The following is a 17,006-nucleotide window of genomic DNA, read 5'->3' on the forward strand; positions in this document are numbered from 1 at the left end:
CATGGTCAAGGGTGAATATTACACTTAACCGTATAAGTTTTAGCAGCCAATCTATAATCAGATATTCAATGCCACTGCCTGGACATGGCTCCCCCCCCCCCAACACTGAATATCTGGGAATACTGCCCAACTTTGGACATAACGTTGACTACCACTGGCTGAATTTTGGGCCCTTTATGTTTTAAATTTTCCAGTTTACGAAACAAAAGTTACTAAACAAACTATAGATACTTTGGTGAGAGATAATATTAATCTGAGAAGTTGGAGTCTAGAAAATTTTTCTCGAAATAATAATCTCAGATTGATTAATTTTCCTAGAGTCAAGGCAGTAACTCCCAGAGAAATGCTGAAACGTTACATGATGGAAGTCTTAGAAATCTTTGAGGAACTAGTACCGCCTTTTACTCAGTTTAGACCTTTTTCTACCTTGACACACTAATGGAAAAAAAAAATCCCCAAAGCTGCTTCATGCTTAAGAACAGCTGGACAACAGTTTGAGGCAGCCATTAAAAAATCCTCAGATAAAAGCAACCTGGCAACAAACCCCAACAGCTGTACTATGTTCAATGAAAACGGAGGCACCGTTAACCAAGAATCTTCACACAATTTACACAATGCTCTTCTCCTCACTCCCGGCACATGTACTATTTTTCTCCCATTTTCAAAAGTTAAAACAGCCCAAAAACGAGTGGGAAATCTTGAAACAAAATTGGTTTTGATGATGTCCTGATATACACCTTTTCCCTTTAAAGAGAAAGGCAAAACAGACCAACTGTTTCAAGATTATGAAATACGCTCTAAGTACAGTGCCATCAGCTATCTGATCAGTCTACACTTCTCCCTCCGTATTCACTGTGATAGGGGATTAACAGAACCGCAAATACAGAAAAACTGAAAATAACTTTCATATGTTATTCGCTGTTTTCTATTAAAAACCATCGTGAACATGGTGAAACCGTGAAAAACATGGTGGGAGACCTGGCCTGTTCCTGAAGGAGAGGCAAAACACGGTGAAGAAAGTGCTGGGAATTGGCGACTTTTCTCTGTAAACACTTGGAATCAGCAATTTCGCTATGCAAGCTGATGTAATTGGGGGGGGAGGAGCCAACAAGCTAAAAAACGCAAATAATCAAAACCGCGAATGCTGAAACCGCGAATACGGAGGGAGAAGTGTATTGGCCTAGTGATGTTGCTGCAACATTACAAAAAAAAAACATAGGGCTCCTTTCACAAAGCCGCGTTAGCGGCTTTATTGCATGCACATTTTTAGCGTGTACTAACTCCCGCGCTAGCCAAAAAACTACCGCCTGATCAAGAGGAGGCTGTAGTAGTTAGCGCGGCCGGCAAATTAGCGCGCGTTAAACTGCTAACGCGGCTTCATAAAAGGAGCCCATAGTCTTGGACAGACAAAAAAGAAAAAGACTGTCACTAATTTAACACAGACTGAAAGGGGGAAAAAAAAAGTGTTTCAAAAGATGAATGAAGCTTCTATTTGTGTTTTGATTAAAGAAAATGCATACAAGATAGTCACGCCAGTGGTACCACACTCCAAAGAAATTAAAAATTATAGGTTTTCCGCTAGTGCCTCCAATATGTTTTGGAGGTCCCAAGAATGGAAGACCTTTAACCATGTATGGTGGTCCTGTGGAAGATACAACAATATTGGACTGCTGCTGTACAATTACTATCACGAGGATCAGGAATTCCTTTTCTTCTTGGACCCAGTGTTCTGCCTTCTGGGCCTGGGAAATGGAAGGGGACTTAAACAGCAGCCCAGACATAACAGAATCTGTTTAGCAGCTGCCAAATGTGAACTTGTTGTTCACCGGAAGCGAACTGTAGAACCTGCCTTACACGGTTGGCTCGTGTGACTGAGAGCTGTTAGAGATTTGGAGAAGTTGACCAATAAAACATCAAGGCCATTATTGATCCTGCACATGAAGAATGGACCCGCTTATAGGAAATTCTAATTACAGGGGAAGGACTGGGGTATAGGGAGGGGCAGAAGGGATTTGTTGTTTGTTTTTTTGTATGATCAGAGCTCCTCGACGGAAGAGTAGTGGGCCCCAAAGAGAGTTATAGAAATTTTATTTGACTGGGGGAAGGGAAGTGATTTCAGGGCAAGTGGGGCGGGGGGGTTGTTTTTGGGTAGTTTTATTTTACTGTCATTTGAAACCGTGAAAGTATTACTCTTTCTTTCTATGGTTTGCATTTTGTTTGTATAATTGGGAAAAAATTAAACAAAAATTTAAGAGATAATGTACAAAAAAAACTGTCACCACATATCTACAAAATGCACAAAATTAAGAAGATGCCTTGCTTTCTTTCTGGATTATATGCCATTGATGTTTAAACCAGTGTTTCTCAAGTCCGGTCCTGGAGTACCCCCCTTGCTAGTCAGGCAAGAAATTTGCATATAATGGGGGCAGTGTATGCAAACCAATCTCAGGCCTACTCATTGTGGATATCCTGAAAACCTGACTGGCAAGGGGGTAGTCCAGGACCGGACTTGAGAAACACTGTTCTAAACCACCACCTTTGATATATTAATCAAGAGGATTTTGTGGCAAAAGCAGGAACAATTCAGATTCCACACCAGAGCACCCCCCCCCAAAAAAAAAAATAAAAATGCTACTAATTTATCTAACATGTATCAAAAAATTACACAGGTGCCCCCCAGTGAAGAGAAGTACAAATGGGTAGGGGCTTAACAGTAAATAGTTTTAACAGCAAGAAACCAAAGTATACTAGTTAAGAACATTACATCAGAAAGGAAGAAGAATGGGGGGAGAGCCCAGGGTTTAATTTCTGGGGGAACAGCCTGGAAAGCAGTTACACTACTTCCTTTCAGACTACACAGCAATAGAATATTCTGCTCCAGATTTTCCCTTCCGGGTAGTATGCAGGAAAGTTTGGTGGGGATGGGGCTGGGGGGGGTTGAGTCTGGAGCAGAACAGAGAGCAGTCACTCTGCCCTTCTTCTGTTGCTCCTACCCTGGACTTCTTACCCCTCCCTTAAGTTCCACTTCTTTTCTGTCTACAAATTAAGCCTTGAAAATGCTCAGTGTCATAGGAATAACGTTAATGTGATCAATTCCATTATCCTGAGGGGGGAGAAAAAAAGGGAAAAGTTCTTCAGTAAGTTATCATTTTTTCACATACCTGTCAAACATGCTAACTCTTGGTCAATCAAGCAGTCTAGTGCTAGTCAACTATTGAATCTCTAGCTTTGCACTGTCCAATGCTCTCACATCTGTCCATTTTAACCACAGCTATTCCCACCTGCAGTCAGAGAAATCTCACTTAATACTGCCAGAATTTACCCAATGATTTAGAAATAAAAATGATAAGCCTGTGTTTCCTCCTTGTCTTTGACCGATAGGAATATTTTTTTTATATGAACAGGTTTCTTTTACTTAAAAAATATAAAAGCATTGGTAATGATGATCGAACAGACTTTGGGATTTGGAAGTCATGCATCATCTCTCCTATGAAAAGACTACCCAAATCATTTTCAGGAAATACTGGGGATTAAAAAAAAAGCACACACTACAGTTTAGCAGGGGGACACAAAAAAAACCAATAAAGAGCTAACCGGTCCTTTTATGGCTTTGATCTCCTTGGTGAAGGACAGCAGAAGAGTATTGCCACACTTAGAAAAATAAACTCGGGAAAAAAAAAACCCCAAATAAATGGAGACTTCTGTAATCACTGTTTCTTCCTATGTTTCTGACTTTGAGTGTCTGCAGTACTTATTAAAGAATCAAGGCATGTGCGGATTCCAGCTAGGTGAAGCAACGAGCCCGCAGCCTCCTTGAGCTCCTCGTCAATATCTTGATTTAGCACCTTCCGAGATTTTTTCCTCATCTGACCCTTGCTCATGGTATCCATACAAGGCTGCGACGCATAGCCACTGTCGCCCAGTGGATCGTCTTCATAGTCAATGTCCGTGTCCTCATCGCTGTGAAACCCTTCGCTGCCATCACTTCCTGCTCGGCTGGGTTTGGGGATGAATTCATATACCTCGTCAACGGAGGAGAGGGAAGACACGCTGGATCGGGACTCGCATCGTTGTGAAGTTCCGCCACTTGCGCTGTAATTATGATCCTCCTTTGGATCGATATTTGTGGCTGCGGGGTCATTTTCCTGGAGGTTCAGAGAACTATGATGACTAAATGCGTTGGCATAGCTTCTTTTCTTGGGTAACACCACCTTGAGAGACTGGGGTTTCTCACCTAATTTAAAAAGAAAAAAAAAAAAAAATGTTTCAGTATAAGCAAATTTAAATAAAACAATCTCTAATATTTGTCAGTATGAGACATCTCCACGCCTTTCAATTGATTTAAAAACATACTAGCAAAATTATTTTCCAAGCACTGGAAAGGAAGTGTCATCTTAGACCAGTGGTCTCAAACACGTGGCCCGCCAGGCACTATTTTGAGGCCCTCGGTATGTTTATCATAATCACAAAAGTAAAATAAAAAACAGTTTCTTGATGATATGTCTCTTTAGCTATAAATGACAATATTATTATTAAAACTTAGCCAAAAGGAAAGATTTATAAACTATAAAGAGTTTTACCTCATGCAAATCGTCATTTCTTTAATAAGACATGAACTATTTTTTCTGAGGCCCTCCAAATACCTACAAATCCAAAATGTGGCCCTGCAAAGGGTTTGAGTTTGAGACTAGAGAATGACACGGTGGCGGTTTACCCGCGGCCACCGCATTTTAGCCGCGGGTCACCCGCCAAAAACGGGGAAGAAAACTAGCAGTCGCTGCGGCGACGGGGACAAGGCCATTCACCGCCCGCGGGGCGGTGAATGGTCTTGTCCCCGCAGTGAGGCATGAAGGATAGCGCGGTCCCCGCAGCTCACACCCGCCTGCCCAATCGATTCTAGTGTTTAGCCAGCTCTCTCCCTTCTCCTCACCTTAGTTTGTAGATTTTCTTTTTCGGCGACCCGCACACTATCAGAGAGCCGCGCACCCGCTGCAGCTCAGTTTCGATCTTCTGCTCTGACGCAACCGGAAACAGGAAGTTGCAGCAGAGCAGAAGATTGAACACTGAGCAGCCGCGCATGCGCGGCTCTTTGGGAAAGTGTGCAGGTCGCCGAAAAAGAAAACCTATAAACTAAGGTGAGGAGAAGGGAGAGAGCTGGCTAAACACTAGGATCGATTGGGCAGGCAGGTAGTGGCTGCGGGGACCGTGCGATCGCTAGTGTTCCCGGCTCAAATTGGAAGGAGGGAGTGAAAGGGAAAAGGATTCTGAGCCAAGGGGATGAAGTCGGAAAGAAAAACCCACAGCAGGAAAGAAAGGGAAGGACTGGCAGGTGAGCCAGATGCTAGAAGCAGGGGGGGGGGGAAGAAAGAGGGAAAAAAGCTAGATGGGGTTGAAAAGAAGAGACACACTGGTATGGAAGAGGAAGATAGGGGAAATCTGGACACAGGAAGGTAACAGAAAGAGGGGAAATTATATGCATGGGGCATAGGGACAGAGACATAAAGGGGACATGCCATGGGAATGGTATATGGACACAGGGGGGGCAATGACAGATACATAGGGGAGATATTACAAATGGAGAAAATAGGAGCACAGAAGCGAGATGGTTTGTGGGGATGGGACAGGGACCGAGCTTGCACAAATTACATTGTAACGTGCCATGAAAATAAGAGGGAGGAAGGTAGATAGATAAGCCACGTGAGAGGAGCTGAAGGGTAGTAGAAAGGAACAGATGGTAAAGGAGGGAGGGAAGGGTGGTGGTGGAAAGGAATAGAACAGACATTGAAGGAGGGTGGAGAGGAACAGATCCCCAAGGGAAATGTGGAAGACAGAGTGGGAAGAAGACAGATGCCAGACTATGCGGGAGCGGAGGGAAGAAGATGGGTGCTAGACCAATTTGGGGGGAGGGGTTAAGGGAGAGGCACAGTAACAGCAAATGGAAGACGCAGAGAGAAGACACACAGTGGATGGAAGGAATTCAATGAGAAGATGTGGAAAGCAGAAACCAGACAACAAAGGTAGAAAAAAAAATTATATTTATTTATTTATTTTTTGCTTTAGGATAAAATAGTATATTAGTTGTGTTGATAAAAATTTATAAACAAAGCCCTGCCAGCTGAACATCTCTTTCTCTAGTTCAGCAGCAGGAACTTTGATTTATAAGAAAGGAATAAGCTAAATATTACAGTACTAAGGCTTATATGGATGCAGCGGGGACGGTGACGGGGCGGTGAATGGGATGGCAGTGGCGGTGACGGGGCGGTGAAAGGGATGGCGGTGACGGGGCGGTGAAGGGAACGGCGGTGAAGGGAACGGCGGTGACGGGGCGGTGCAGAGGATGGTGGACCGGTGACGGGGCGGTGAATGGGATGGCAGAGGCGGTGACGGGGCGGTGAAAGGGATGGCGGTGACGGTGACGGGGCGGTGAAGGGAACGGCGGTGACGGGGCGGTGCAGAGGATGGTGGGCCGGTGACGGGACGGTGACGGGGACGGATTTTTTCCCCGTGTCATTCTCTATTTGAGACCACTGGCTTAGACTGACACATGTAAACTCTGTTACAATAAAAATCATAATAGAGGTGTGGCTGGTACCTTTCCTAGATTAATGAATATTTCAATGTTAATAAGCTTTTAAAGGATTTTTTTTTTTTTTTAACTTGAAATTGGTCAAACCTCATAACATAAGAATAGCCTTACTGGGTCAGACCAATGGTCCATCAAGCCCAGTAGCCTGTTCTCACGGTTGCCAATCCAGGTCACTAGTACCTGGCCAAAACCCAAGGAGTAGCAATATTCCATGCTACCAATCCAGGGCAAGCAGTGGCTTCCCCCATGGCTTTCTCAATAACAAGACTATGGACTTTTCCTCCAGGAACTTGTCCCAACCTTTCTTAAAACCAGCTACGCTATCCGTTCTTACCACATCCGCTGGACAGAAAAAAACTTGGAAAAATATTTAGCAGTAATTCTTCAACTCATCTGTACTTAAAACCTGTGCACTTCCTAATTAGGGATCCACAAAAATAAATAAATAAATAATAAATAAAAAAATTCCTGAAAAACAAAAATAAAACAGCAACGACATTTGGGTTTGTGGGTCTCCCTCCAACTTATAAATTAAAATTTTTAATTCATGACACATTTCAAAAAATTCAGTGTGGCTAACTCAGCGACTACCAACTGTTTTGAGTTTAAACCAGAGGTCCTTTAAGCTACAGTAAAAAGTTGCCTCGGCACACCCTTACAAGATTCTTTGCCTGTGTGCTAAGGCTATTTTTATTGCAATTGGAAAATGGATCATTTCCTTTTTTATATATATTAAAGGCTTTATGCTACTGCTGCCATTAGCAGGTGGCCATTGAAAAGAATGATCATGGAATCGCTTATTGACACCATTTTGTAAGGTGGTAAGGGCACACACGTAAATTCTGCACCAACCAGTTAGCATATGGTAATGTGGAAGAACAGATTAGCACAGGAACACCTACTCTCTGCCCCCACATGCCCAATCGAAAGAAAAAAAAATTTTTTTAAATCTATATTTTAGCATGCAAGTAGCACACGCTGATTTGGAACTTATCACGGGATGCCTGAACGAATACCACAGTAAACCATTTTAAGCAATGATAAGTGCATACTAGCAATTACTGCAGCTTAGGCTGCATTTTGGTCATTTGTGTTCATTTCCAATTGATATAGTGCAATGCAAATTTTACCAAAGCAGTGCACAACAGAGTAAATAAGTAAAAGAGAAAAGTTTTAAGAGAAAAGAAGAAAAATAGTACTGTACCAGACTCCCCATGGCACCAGAAGCCACTGAGCTAGTCATTAAGGGGGTAATTCTGTAGAAGTGAGTGCCTCCGTGTAGGTGCCACAAGGGCACGCATAAGGAGTCTATTATATATGGAACCTGGGCACCCAAATTACATTACAGAATACAAGTGCAACCCTGTATTGACACACCTAACCTTTAGGTGTAGAGAGTGACATGGGGACAAATTTTTCCCCGTCCCGCGGGAACTCATTTTCCTGTCCCGGTGAGTTCTTTTCCTGTCCCTGCCCCATTCCTGCAAGCTCTGTCCTCATTTGCACAAGACTCAAACACTTTAAAATCATAAATGTTCGAGGCTTGGTGCAGTTAAGGCAGAGCTTACAGGAAGGGGGCAGCGACAATACTCATGGGGACAGGATGGGGAAAATGAGTTACTGCGGGGATGGGGACAAATTTGTCCCTGTGTCATTCTCTACACTGCACCACTCTAGAAATCAAAGTAATAAAATTGAGCCAAGTATAGGCCAATCAAACCACTGTGACATCACTGATGAGGTTGGCTCTTAGGCATTGGTGGAATGAGGCATTATGACGTCACAATACCAGCTCTGGTTATCAGAGGCTGAAACTTTTCACACTATTTATTTATTCATTTTTCTATACTGTTCTCCCAAGTAGAGAATGACACCCCTCCTGTTGAGTTCTTTTCCTGTTCCTGCCCCATTCCTGCAAGCTCCATCCTCATCTGTAGAAGCCTCAAACACTTTAAATTCATAAATGTTCGAGGCTTATGTGGTTAAGGCAAAGCTTACAGGAATGGGACAGGGATGGGGGAAATTGAGTTCCTGTGGTGACAGGGCAAAATGTGTCCCCCATGTCATTCTCTATTTAGGTGCCTGCATCTAGGCCAACTACAGAGCCTGTATTAAGGGCTCCTGTTACTAAGCTGCGCTAGTGGTTTTAGTGCACGCTGCATTGCCGTGCGTGCTAGACGCTAACGCCAGCACTGAGTTGGCGTTAGTTCTTGGCGCGAAACGTGGGATTAGCGCGCGTGCGACAATGCTAGCGCACATTAGTAAAAGGAGCCCTAAGTGCAGGTGCCTAAGTGCTGTAGGGACATGTGCAACTTGCAGTATTTGGTAAGCTGCGTGCATATATTGGAGCTCTGCCTCTACCTTGACCATGCTCCTCTCTTGTGTACTCTTCCCTTGCAAATACTCACTTTATAAGTTAGGAACAGCACTAGGGAGATTACGCACGCACACATGCTCGTACATGTCAAACGAAAGTGCCTGGTTTATAGAACTACGAAGCACAACCTTCACGGCTATTTATTTTATTTTTTTTACTTTTAAGCTCACAATATCCAACCATTCTAGGTGGGTTACAAATTCAAGCATACATATATCCTCATTTAAATTAAAATACTTATTCAACATGAACATACACCAATACAAAATTTACTAAAAAAAACCAGAAAAATAAATAAATAAAATAAAAGCCAAATCACGTGTAATTCATTTTGCTGGGATAGGAGGGGTTGTTCAAAATGAACCATGGTTTCACAGTAACATAGTAGATGACAGTAGATAAAGACCCGAATGGTCCATCTAGTCTGGCCAACCTGCTTCAATCTGAAAATTTGTTGTTGTTTTTTTTCCTTCTTCTTCTTAGCTATTTTTGGGCAAGAATCCAAAGCTCTGCCTGGTACTATTCTTAGGTTCCAACTACTGAAGTCTCCGTCAAAGCTCACTCCAGTCCATCTACACACTCCCCGCCATTGAAGCCCTCCCCAGCCCATCCTCCACCAAACGGCCATATACAGACACAGACCGTGCAAGTCTGCCCAGTACTGGCCTTAGTTCTTCAATATTTACTATTATCTCCTGATTCTAGATCCTCTGTGTTCTGTTCAAATATGAAGTAGTTTTGGCCCTCTGAAAATACAAGCTCCTAATCGGCATTTAAGAAGAGGGTATGGGTAAGAGTAGGTTAATGCATTTGATATACTGTACCACCTTTCTGTGGTACACCCAAAATGGTTTACATATTATGTATATGAAAGCTCTACATTCACTATGCCAGTGTTTCGCAAACTTTTTCCGCCGCGGCACACTAGACTCGGGGCCACGTCTACAGGGCCTCTGAGCATGCATGAAAATCGACCGGTGACATCACGCACATGTTATCGTGTCGACATCTGCGCATGATCAGAGGCCCTGTAGATGCAGCCCTGAGCTCAGGGGTCTTAAAAAAAAACCCGGACAAACTATCGGGTTTTGGAAATCCCTCCATCGCTTGGGGGGGGGGAGAGGGGGGCGTGACCAACTCGTCTTTTTCACGGCACACCTAGAATCTCACTGCGGCACAGTTTGCGAAACATTGCACTATGCAGTTGAGCATGCCAGAAAGACATCGTAAAAAAATGTTCTTACAGTCTAAAGCTTGTTCCTGACTAGAAGTGTTTAACAGCATCATTGCAGTGGCGGCATCTATGTCAGAATCTGCAAAGAGGGGAAAAAAATGAGTTACATAAGAAATGCCGTAGTGGATCGGACTTAAAGGTTATCAAGTTCAGCATTCTGGTTCCAACAGTGCGTAATCCAGCTCACAGGAATTTGGCAGGATCCCAAAGAATCTATCCTTTCCTTCTTACTTATACTCAGGAAGCAAAGGCCAACCGAAGTCTACCAAGCTAATAATGGTTCATTGATCTTTCCTATAAGCATTTATCAAAATTCTTTTTAAACCGAGGAGTTGGTGTTTTTTTTTTTTTTAAGATATAAGAATACATAATGTGTTGACAATGATCTTATGCTTCAAGACATTACGGTTCCGATTCTATAAACCGCACCTAACTCAGCAAGCGCCTACTGCATGTCATTCAAATTTAGACGCCTACTCAATCCATGCCCAAACTTCGCCCCCTAACCACGCTTACTTTCCAGATAGGCGCCTCGGTATAGATGCCTATCGAGCTAGATATGTCGATCTAAGGTGCTTAACAGCAGGTGATCTTTTTAATAGACTAAGTCTGAGCTTAAATTTCCTCTGAACTAATGAAAAGGTAAATTAAAACAAGGAAAAGTAAATAATAGATGTTTTCTGTGCAAATTTGATTGATTCTTCAGCAAGTGGGCACAAAAAAAGCCAAAAAAAAAAAAAATCAAACTAAAAGAGCACATAGGAACATAATAAGAATAGCCAAACCAGGTCAGACCAATAGTCCATCCAGACCAGTATCCTCTTTCCACAATCGCTAATCCAGGTCACAAGTACCGGGCAGAAACCCAAACAATAGCAACATTCAAGGCTACCGATCTCAGAGCAAGCAGGGGCTTCCCCATGTCTATTTCAACAGCAGACTATGGATTTTTCCTCCAGAAACTTGTTCAAGCCTTTTTTAAACCCATCTACATTAACCGCTGTTGCTACATCCTCTGGAGATGCGTTCCAGAGCTTAACCATTCTCCGAGTGAAAAAATATTTCCTTCTATTGATTTTAAAAGTATTTCGCTATAACTTCATCTACTGCCCCCTAGTCTTTGCAATTTTTGATAGAATAAAAAAAAAAATCAATTCACTTGTACCCATTCTACACCATTCAATCATGTCTCCCCTCAACCAAACTGAAGAGCCCTAACCTCTTTAGCCTTTTTTCATATGAGAATAGTTCCATCTCCTTTATCATCTTGATCACTCTTTTTTGAACCCTTTTTTTTTTTTTTTTTTAAATTCTGCTATATCCTTTTTGAGATGCGGCGAACAGAACTGAATGCAATACTCAAGGTGATAACAGAGGCATTATAATATTGTCTATGACGACACCTAGATCTTTTTCTTGGGCGCAGACCCCTAAGGTGGACCCTAGCGTCTGGTAACTATGATTTGGATTGTTCTTCCCAATGTGCATCACTTTGCATATGTTTGCACTGTAAAACCTATTTCCGGGAGGCTGAGGAGCCATTTTGGTGGCAGGAAATTTGAAGCGTTTAGCTCAAGCTGGAGGTATTGTGAGACTATAGAAGACTGCTGAGATGTTATTTGGTAGGTGACCATATTTTTGATTTGTGATTTTTTTTTGTTGTTGCAGCTTATTCCCCTGACTATACTAAACTAAACTAAACCTTAACTTTATATACCATATCATCTCCACGGATGTTGTGGAGCTTGGCACGGTTTACAAGAACTTAAAATATAGGAAGAGAAGGAAAAAAAAGGTTTACATGAACTTATATATAGAAGAGAAGAGTAAGGGGGGATAGAATTACATTTTAGTGAAAAGCCAGGTTTTCAGTTGCTTGCGGAATAATTGGAGGGAGCCCAGGTTCTGCAGCGGGGTAGTAAGGTCGCTCCAAAGACCTGTGATTCTGAAGAGAAGGGATTTTCCCAGTTTGCTTGCATAGCGAATACCGTGTAGAGAGGGGAAGGATAGTTTATATCTTTGGGCGGGTCTGGTAGAGTCAAGACTCGAGGAGTTATAAGATAGTGGGATTAAGGGAGGAAGGATGCTGTGAATGATCTTAAAAGCCAGGCAGAAGCATTTGAAATGGATTCTGGAAATCACTGGGAGCCAGTGAAGTTTGGTTAGGAGTGGGGAGACATGGTCAGACTTGCGTTTTGCAAAGATCAACTTGGCTGCAGTATTCTGGATTAGCTGGAGTCTTTGAAGACTTTTTTTTTTGATAGGCTTAAGTAGATGGCATTGCAGTAGTCTAGTTTGGAGAGGATGATGGATTGGACAAGGACAGCAATACGTTGTTGGCGAAAATAGGATCTTACTTTCCTCAGCATGTGAAGGCTGAAAAAGCATGATTTAGCCAAGGAGTTGAGGTGGTCATTGAGGGAGAGAGAAGAATCGATAATGATGCCAAGGACCTTGCTTGAGAACTCAAGCTACAGTGCAGCGCCTGAGGGTAGTGTGAAGAGGGTGGGCAGGTGTTCTAATTTTGGGCTGAGCCAGAGTAATTTTGTTTTTGATTCATTCAATTTCATCTGTACCGAGAAGGACCAGGAATGGAGTTTCATTATGCAAGCTGTAATGTTCTCGTGGAGGCTGGTGAGGTTCTGGTCTGTCTCAAGGAGGACAAGGATGTCATCAGCGTATGTGTAGATTGTTTCAAGGGGGGATAATTGGAGGAGTTTCAGGGAGGACATATAGATGTTAAAGAGAATAGGGGTTAGGGGTGATCCCTGAGGGACACCGCAAGATGGTGTCCAAGGAACGGACATGGTGCCATTTGTGTTGACAGTGTAGGAGCGAGAACGTAGGAAGTTTGAGAACCACTTTAGGACGGTGGAGTCAATTCCTATCTCAGAAAGTTGATAAAGTAGTATGTCGTGGTGGATAACATCGAAAGCTGCAGAGAGTTCGAATTGTAATAGGACAGCGAATTTGTTACGAGAATGTAGTTGTTGCACCTTAGAAATTAAGGAAACTAGAAGGGATTCGGTGCTGAAGCTGGGTCTGAAGCCATATTGGTAGGGATGGAGGATGGAGAATCTCTCTAGGTAAGAAGAGAGCTGGGTGGCGACTATGGCCTCTAGCAGTTTAGTTAGGAGAGGGATATTTGCTATGGGGCAGTAGTTAGATGGTACGGAAGGGTCGAGATCGGCTTTTTTTCAGAAGAAGGGACAAGGCAATGTGTCCCATTTCTGTGGAGAACAGGCCCGATAGTAAAGCAGAATTTATAAGCCTGGTAAGGGAGGAGATGGCCTGCGCGGGATTGTTTTCGTAAAGATAGGAAGGGAAAGGATCCAGGATGCAATTGCAGGATTTCAGTTTGAGACAGAGTTTAGAGATCTGGGATTCGGATACGAGTTCAAAGGCAGTCCAGGATCTATCAGAAGGGATAGGGTTGGAGGCGTTGGGAGGCAGAGAATTGTAAGAGACTGCTGAGGGGAAAGAACTCCGTAAGGTAGTAATCTTTTCGTTGAAAAATTTAGCTAGGTCGTTTGCGGATGGGGGGGGGGGAAAGGGGAAAGGTGGAGTCGTTTTTTAAGGTTAGGTTGCGCCAGATGTTGAACAGTGTATTATTTTGGTTTTTTGATCTGGTGATTTTATCTCCATAGAAATTCTTCCTTGCTTTTTTTAGTACTGTGTTATAGAACTCGATTTTTTCCATTTACGTTCCAGGGCTCGACATTTCTGCTTTAATTCCCTGTGGTATGGAAGATACCAGGGAGCCTTGCGGGAGTGGGAGATAGGTTTAGTAGACAAAGGGGCAAGAGCACGGTAGGTAGTCCCAGAAAGGGTTACCCAATTATGCCAGTTGGAATCTGGGTCGGCATGTTTAGGAAAAGGGGGGAGTTGATTGAGAAATTGGGTCCAGAACAGTTCACTCGTGATTTTTTTGCGGTAGGTGATAGAGTTTGTGGGTTGGGGTGGAGTGCCAAGATGAGACATGAAAATGGGAAGGCAGAAAGAGCCTAGAAGGTGATCAGACCAGGGGACATGTTCCCAATGGGCCTCTTCGGCAGAAGTTTTGTGCTCAGTCAGGTCAAGGAAGCTGATGATGTCTAGTGTATGCCCCTTATCGTGGGTAGGGGTGGGTGAAGGAGCGGTGAAGCCTAGGGAGGTGAGGAAGTCTTTGAATTCGGTTGCATCCTTATCGTCTAGGTGGAGATTAATATCTCCAATGATCAGTAGTCTCTGGAATTTTAGGAAGGTCCTCGTTATGGTCTCGAGAACGAGTTCAGAGGATTTGTTCCAGGGGGTTGGTGGGTGGTAAAGTAACAGGATACCTAATGGGTAGGGATGAAGTTCATCGTTGACTGAAGCTAACATGAATTCTAAAGAGGTATGGCTACCCTTTTCAAGGAGCTGGACATCGAAGAATGATTTGTAAAGCAGAGCCAGGCCTCCTCCTTTCATATAGCGAAATAGGGGCCCTGTCGGGAGTTTGCTGAAGGGGGTCCGTTGAAGAGTACCATATGAACTTGGATACACTCGGACCCTTTCCTAACCTTCTATCTGCACCATGCTTACACACCCTGTAGAAGAGATTCCTGCTGCAGATAAGTTTTTGTTTATTTCTTTGCTTTGAGTTTTACTAAGAAGATGGTCTGTAGATATTATGTAGTGAATATCTTTTGAAAGTTGAATGCTACTTATCAGAACAATGTTTTTACTCAAGTAAAGAACTAATAAGGAATGTGGAGTTTTTCTAGACCAAGGATCTGCATCTTCAAATTTTTATTTGAATTGTCTTGTCCAGAGGATTGAGTCTTTCCTACTAAATCCAACGTGACACTGAGGTATTTTCTGCACTTTTCAGATTAACCGTTTGGTATTTCTTCTCATGGTTGTGTTTTCCTGAATGCATTGTATTGGTGAATAATTTAAGGAGCATTTAATTTGATCATTTTTTTTCCATTTTTGCAGTGTAAAACTACCATTATTTGAAAAACAAACAAACGGGATACCAGCTTACTGTTAATGACATCACAGTGACATAGAATTTTGTATGACAATTGCCGAATTCAAGGAATTGGGACAGCCAGTCACACAGACCAATGGACAATGCTGTTAAGAATTCCCAAAGCAACTGGAGGCCTGTGTTAAACACTTTCCCCCCAGACTTTGGCTGAGTACTTCTATGACAAGGATCAACATAATTAACTCTACTGAAGGACTTACATGTTTACACTATTTTATACAAACTTATGATGTAAACAAAACATTTAAAGTACTCCTTATTCTGAAATCCTGAGATACTGATCATCAACAACAGAACATTCCTTCACAGTTGACCCTGCATGGCAGGGCATGCACAGATATGATCCATATAGCACCTCAAAGTAAGCCCTGGCTGTGAAAGGCAGTGATTGAAATACATTGGAAACGGAGGGCTTAAGCTGGGTTAAGTATGGAAATTAATAAACATCTGCACTAAGTGGAAGCATTTTAACTGGCCAGATTAGATGGATCACTTTGGTTTTTCTGTTCTCATCTCATTATAATAATGATAACCTTAAAGGTGGCCCAAACGGGTAGAAAAGTAAGAGCAAAAGCCATAAGGATGCTTGAGTACATAGGGAGAGGAATGGCCAGTAGGGATAAAAGATGCAATTATGTCTCTGTACAAGTCTTTGGTAAGACCTCATTTAGAGTACGAGGTACGATTCAGGAGAGAGCGCAATCAAAAAAATATAAGCAGGATGGAGTCCAAAGGGTAGCTATTAAAATGGTCAGTGGTCTTTGTCATTAAGCGTATGAGGACAGACAAAGATCTCAATACTTCAGAAGAAAGGTGTGAAAGGGGAAATATGATGGAATGTTTAAAGACATATGCGGCGTAAATACACAGGAGGCAAATCTCTTTCAATTGAAATGAATCTCTGGAATGAAGAGGCATAGGATGAAGGTGAATGGGGAGAAACTCAGGAGTAATCTAAGAAAATACATAAAGGAAAGGGTAGTAGATGTGTAGAATGGCTTCCTGGTAGAGGTTGTAGAGATGAAGACTATATCTAGCTTCGAGACAGCATGGGACAAGCATGCACAATTTCAAAGGGAGAGGAAGAGATAGAAGATTGTACGGACATTGCATAGTACATATGGTTTTAACATGCCATGTGCTGTGTTTCTTTGATTTAGTAAGATTTTGTTCCCTAAGTAGTAGTAGTATTTTTTTTTTTGGGGGGGGGGGAACCCTTAGTATATCAGATCTAAAATCAGTTATGGTATAAGAAAATCTCAAGGTTGGCTTAGTGCACATTTTCTCTTGTCTTACATCTATAAAAATGTAATATATTAATCTTTTCATAGTACAGGTACAAGATCCTTTATCTGAAATTCTGAAAACCGAAAAGCTTTGAAAACCAAAAATTGGCGAGAAATGGAAGTAGTCAATTTCCCCGGCATGATACATGCTGAAATCAACACAAGGTGCATGATTCTCCTGTTCTCTGTGCAATTCAAGTCGGAGGGCTGGAAAAATGGCAGACAGCTGCAGATTCCATTCAGAATGGCAGTGAGAAGCGTTTATTAGAAAAAAATTTTTAAAAAAAGTTTGGTGGCAATTTTATGATCTTATAGTCTCTGTCTTTTTCTGAATTACTATTCCCTTTCCAAAATCTAAATTCCAAAAACCAAAATATGTCTGGCCTCAAGGATTTCGGATAAAGAACCTTGTACCTATACAGAAAACCTGAAAGGAAATACATAATTGTATCTGAACGGGAAGGTCATGCCATAGTGCAGTCAATAGGAAGGAAAAAGATCGAGCAATT

At 42.4% G+C, this 17,006-nt stretch overlaps 1 protein-coding gene across 7 annotated transcripts in view; it reads right to left on the reverse strand.

Annotated features, from left to right (window-relative positions):
- Positions 1–1,346: 1,346 nt before the first annotated feature.
- Positions 1,347–17,006, reverse strand: part of FOXN2 (forkhead box N2) — a 134,487-nt gene continuing 118,827 nt past the window's right edge. For 6 of the 7 annotated variants that reach the window (XM_033939423.1, XM_033939420.1, XM_033939418.1 and 3 more), the window contains 2 exons: positions 10,208–10,276; positions 1,347–4,234 (listed from right to left, as the gene is read on the reverse strand). In XM_033939423.1, coding sequence (XP_033795314.1) covers positions 3,708–4,234; positions 10,208–10,276 — 596 coding nt within the window. In that variant the 3' untranslated portion in view covers positions 1,347–3,707. The remainder of the gene's footprint in view (positions 4,235–10,207; positions 10,277–17,006) is intronic. The other variant, XM_033939425.1, reaches the window with a different exon arrangement.

The sequence above is a fragment of the Geotrypetes seraphini genome, chromosome 3, assembly GCF_902459505.1.
Source record: "Geotrypetes seraphini chromosome 3, aGeoSer1.1, whole genome shotgun sequence".
NCBI lineage: Eukaryota > Metazoa > Chordata > Amphibia > Gymnophiona > Dermophiidae > Geotrypetes > Geotrypetes seraphini.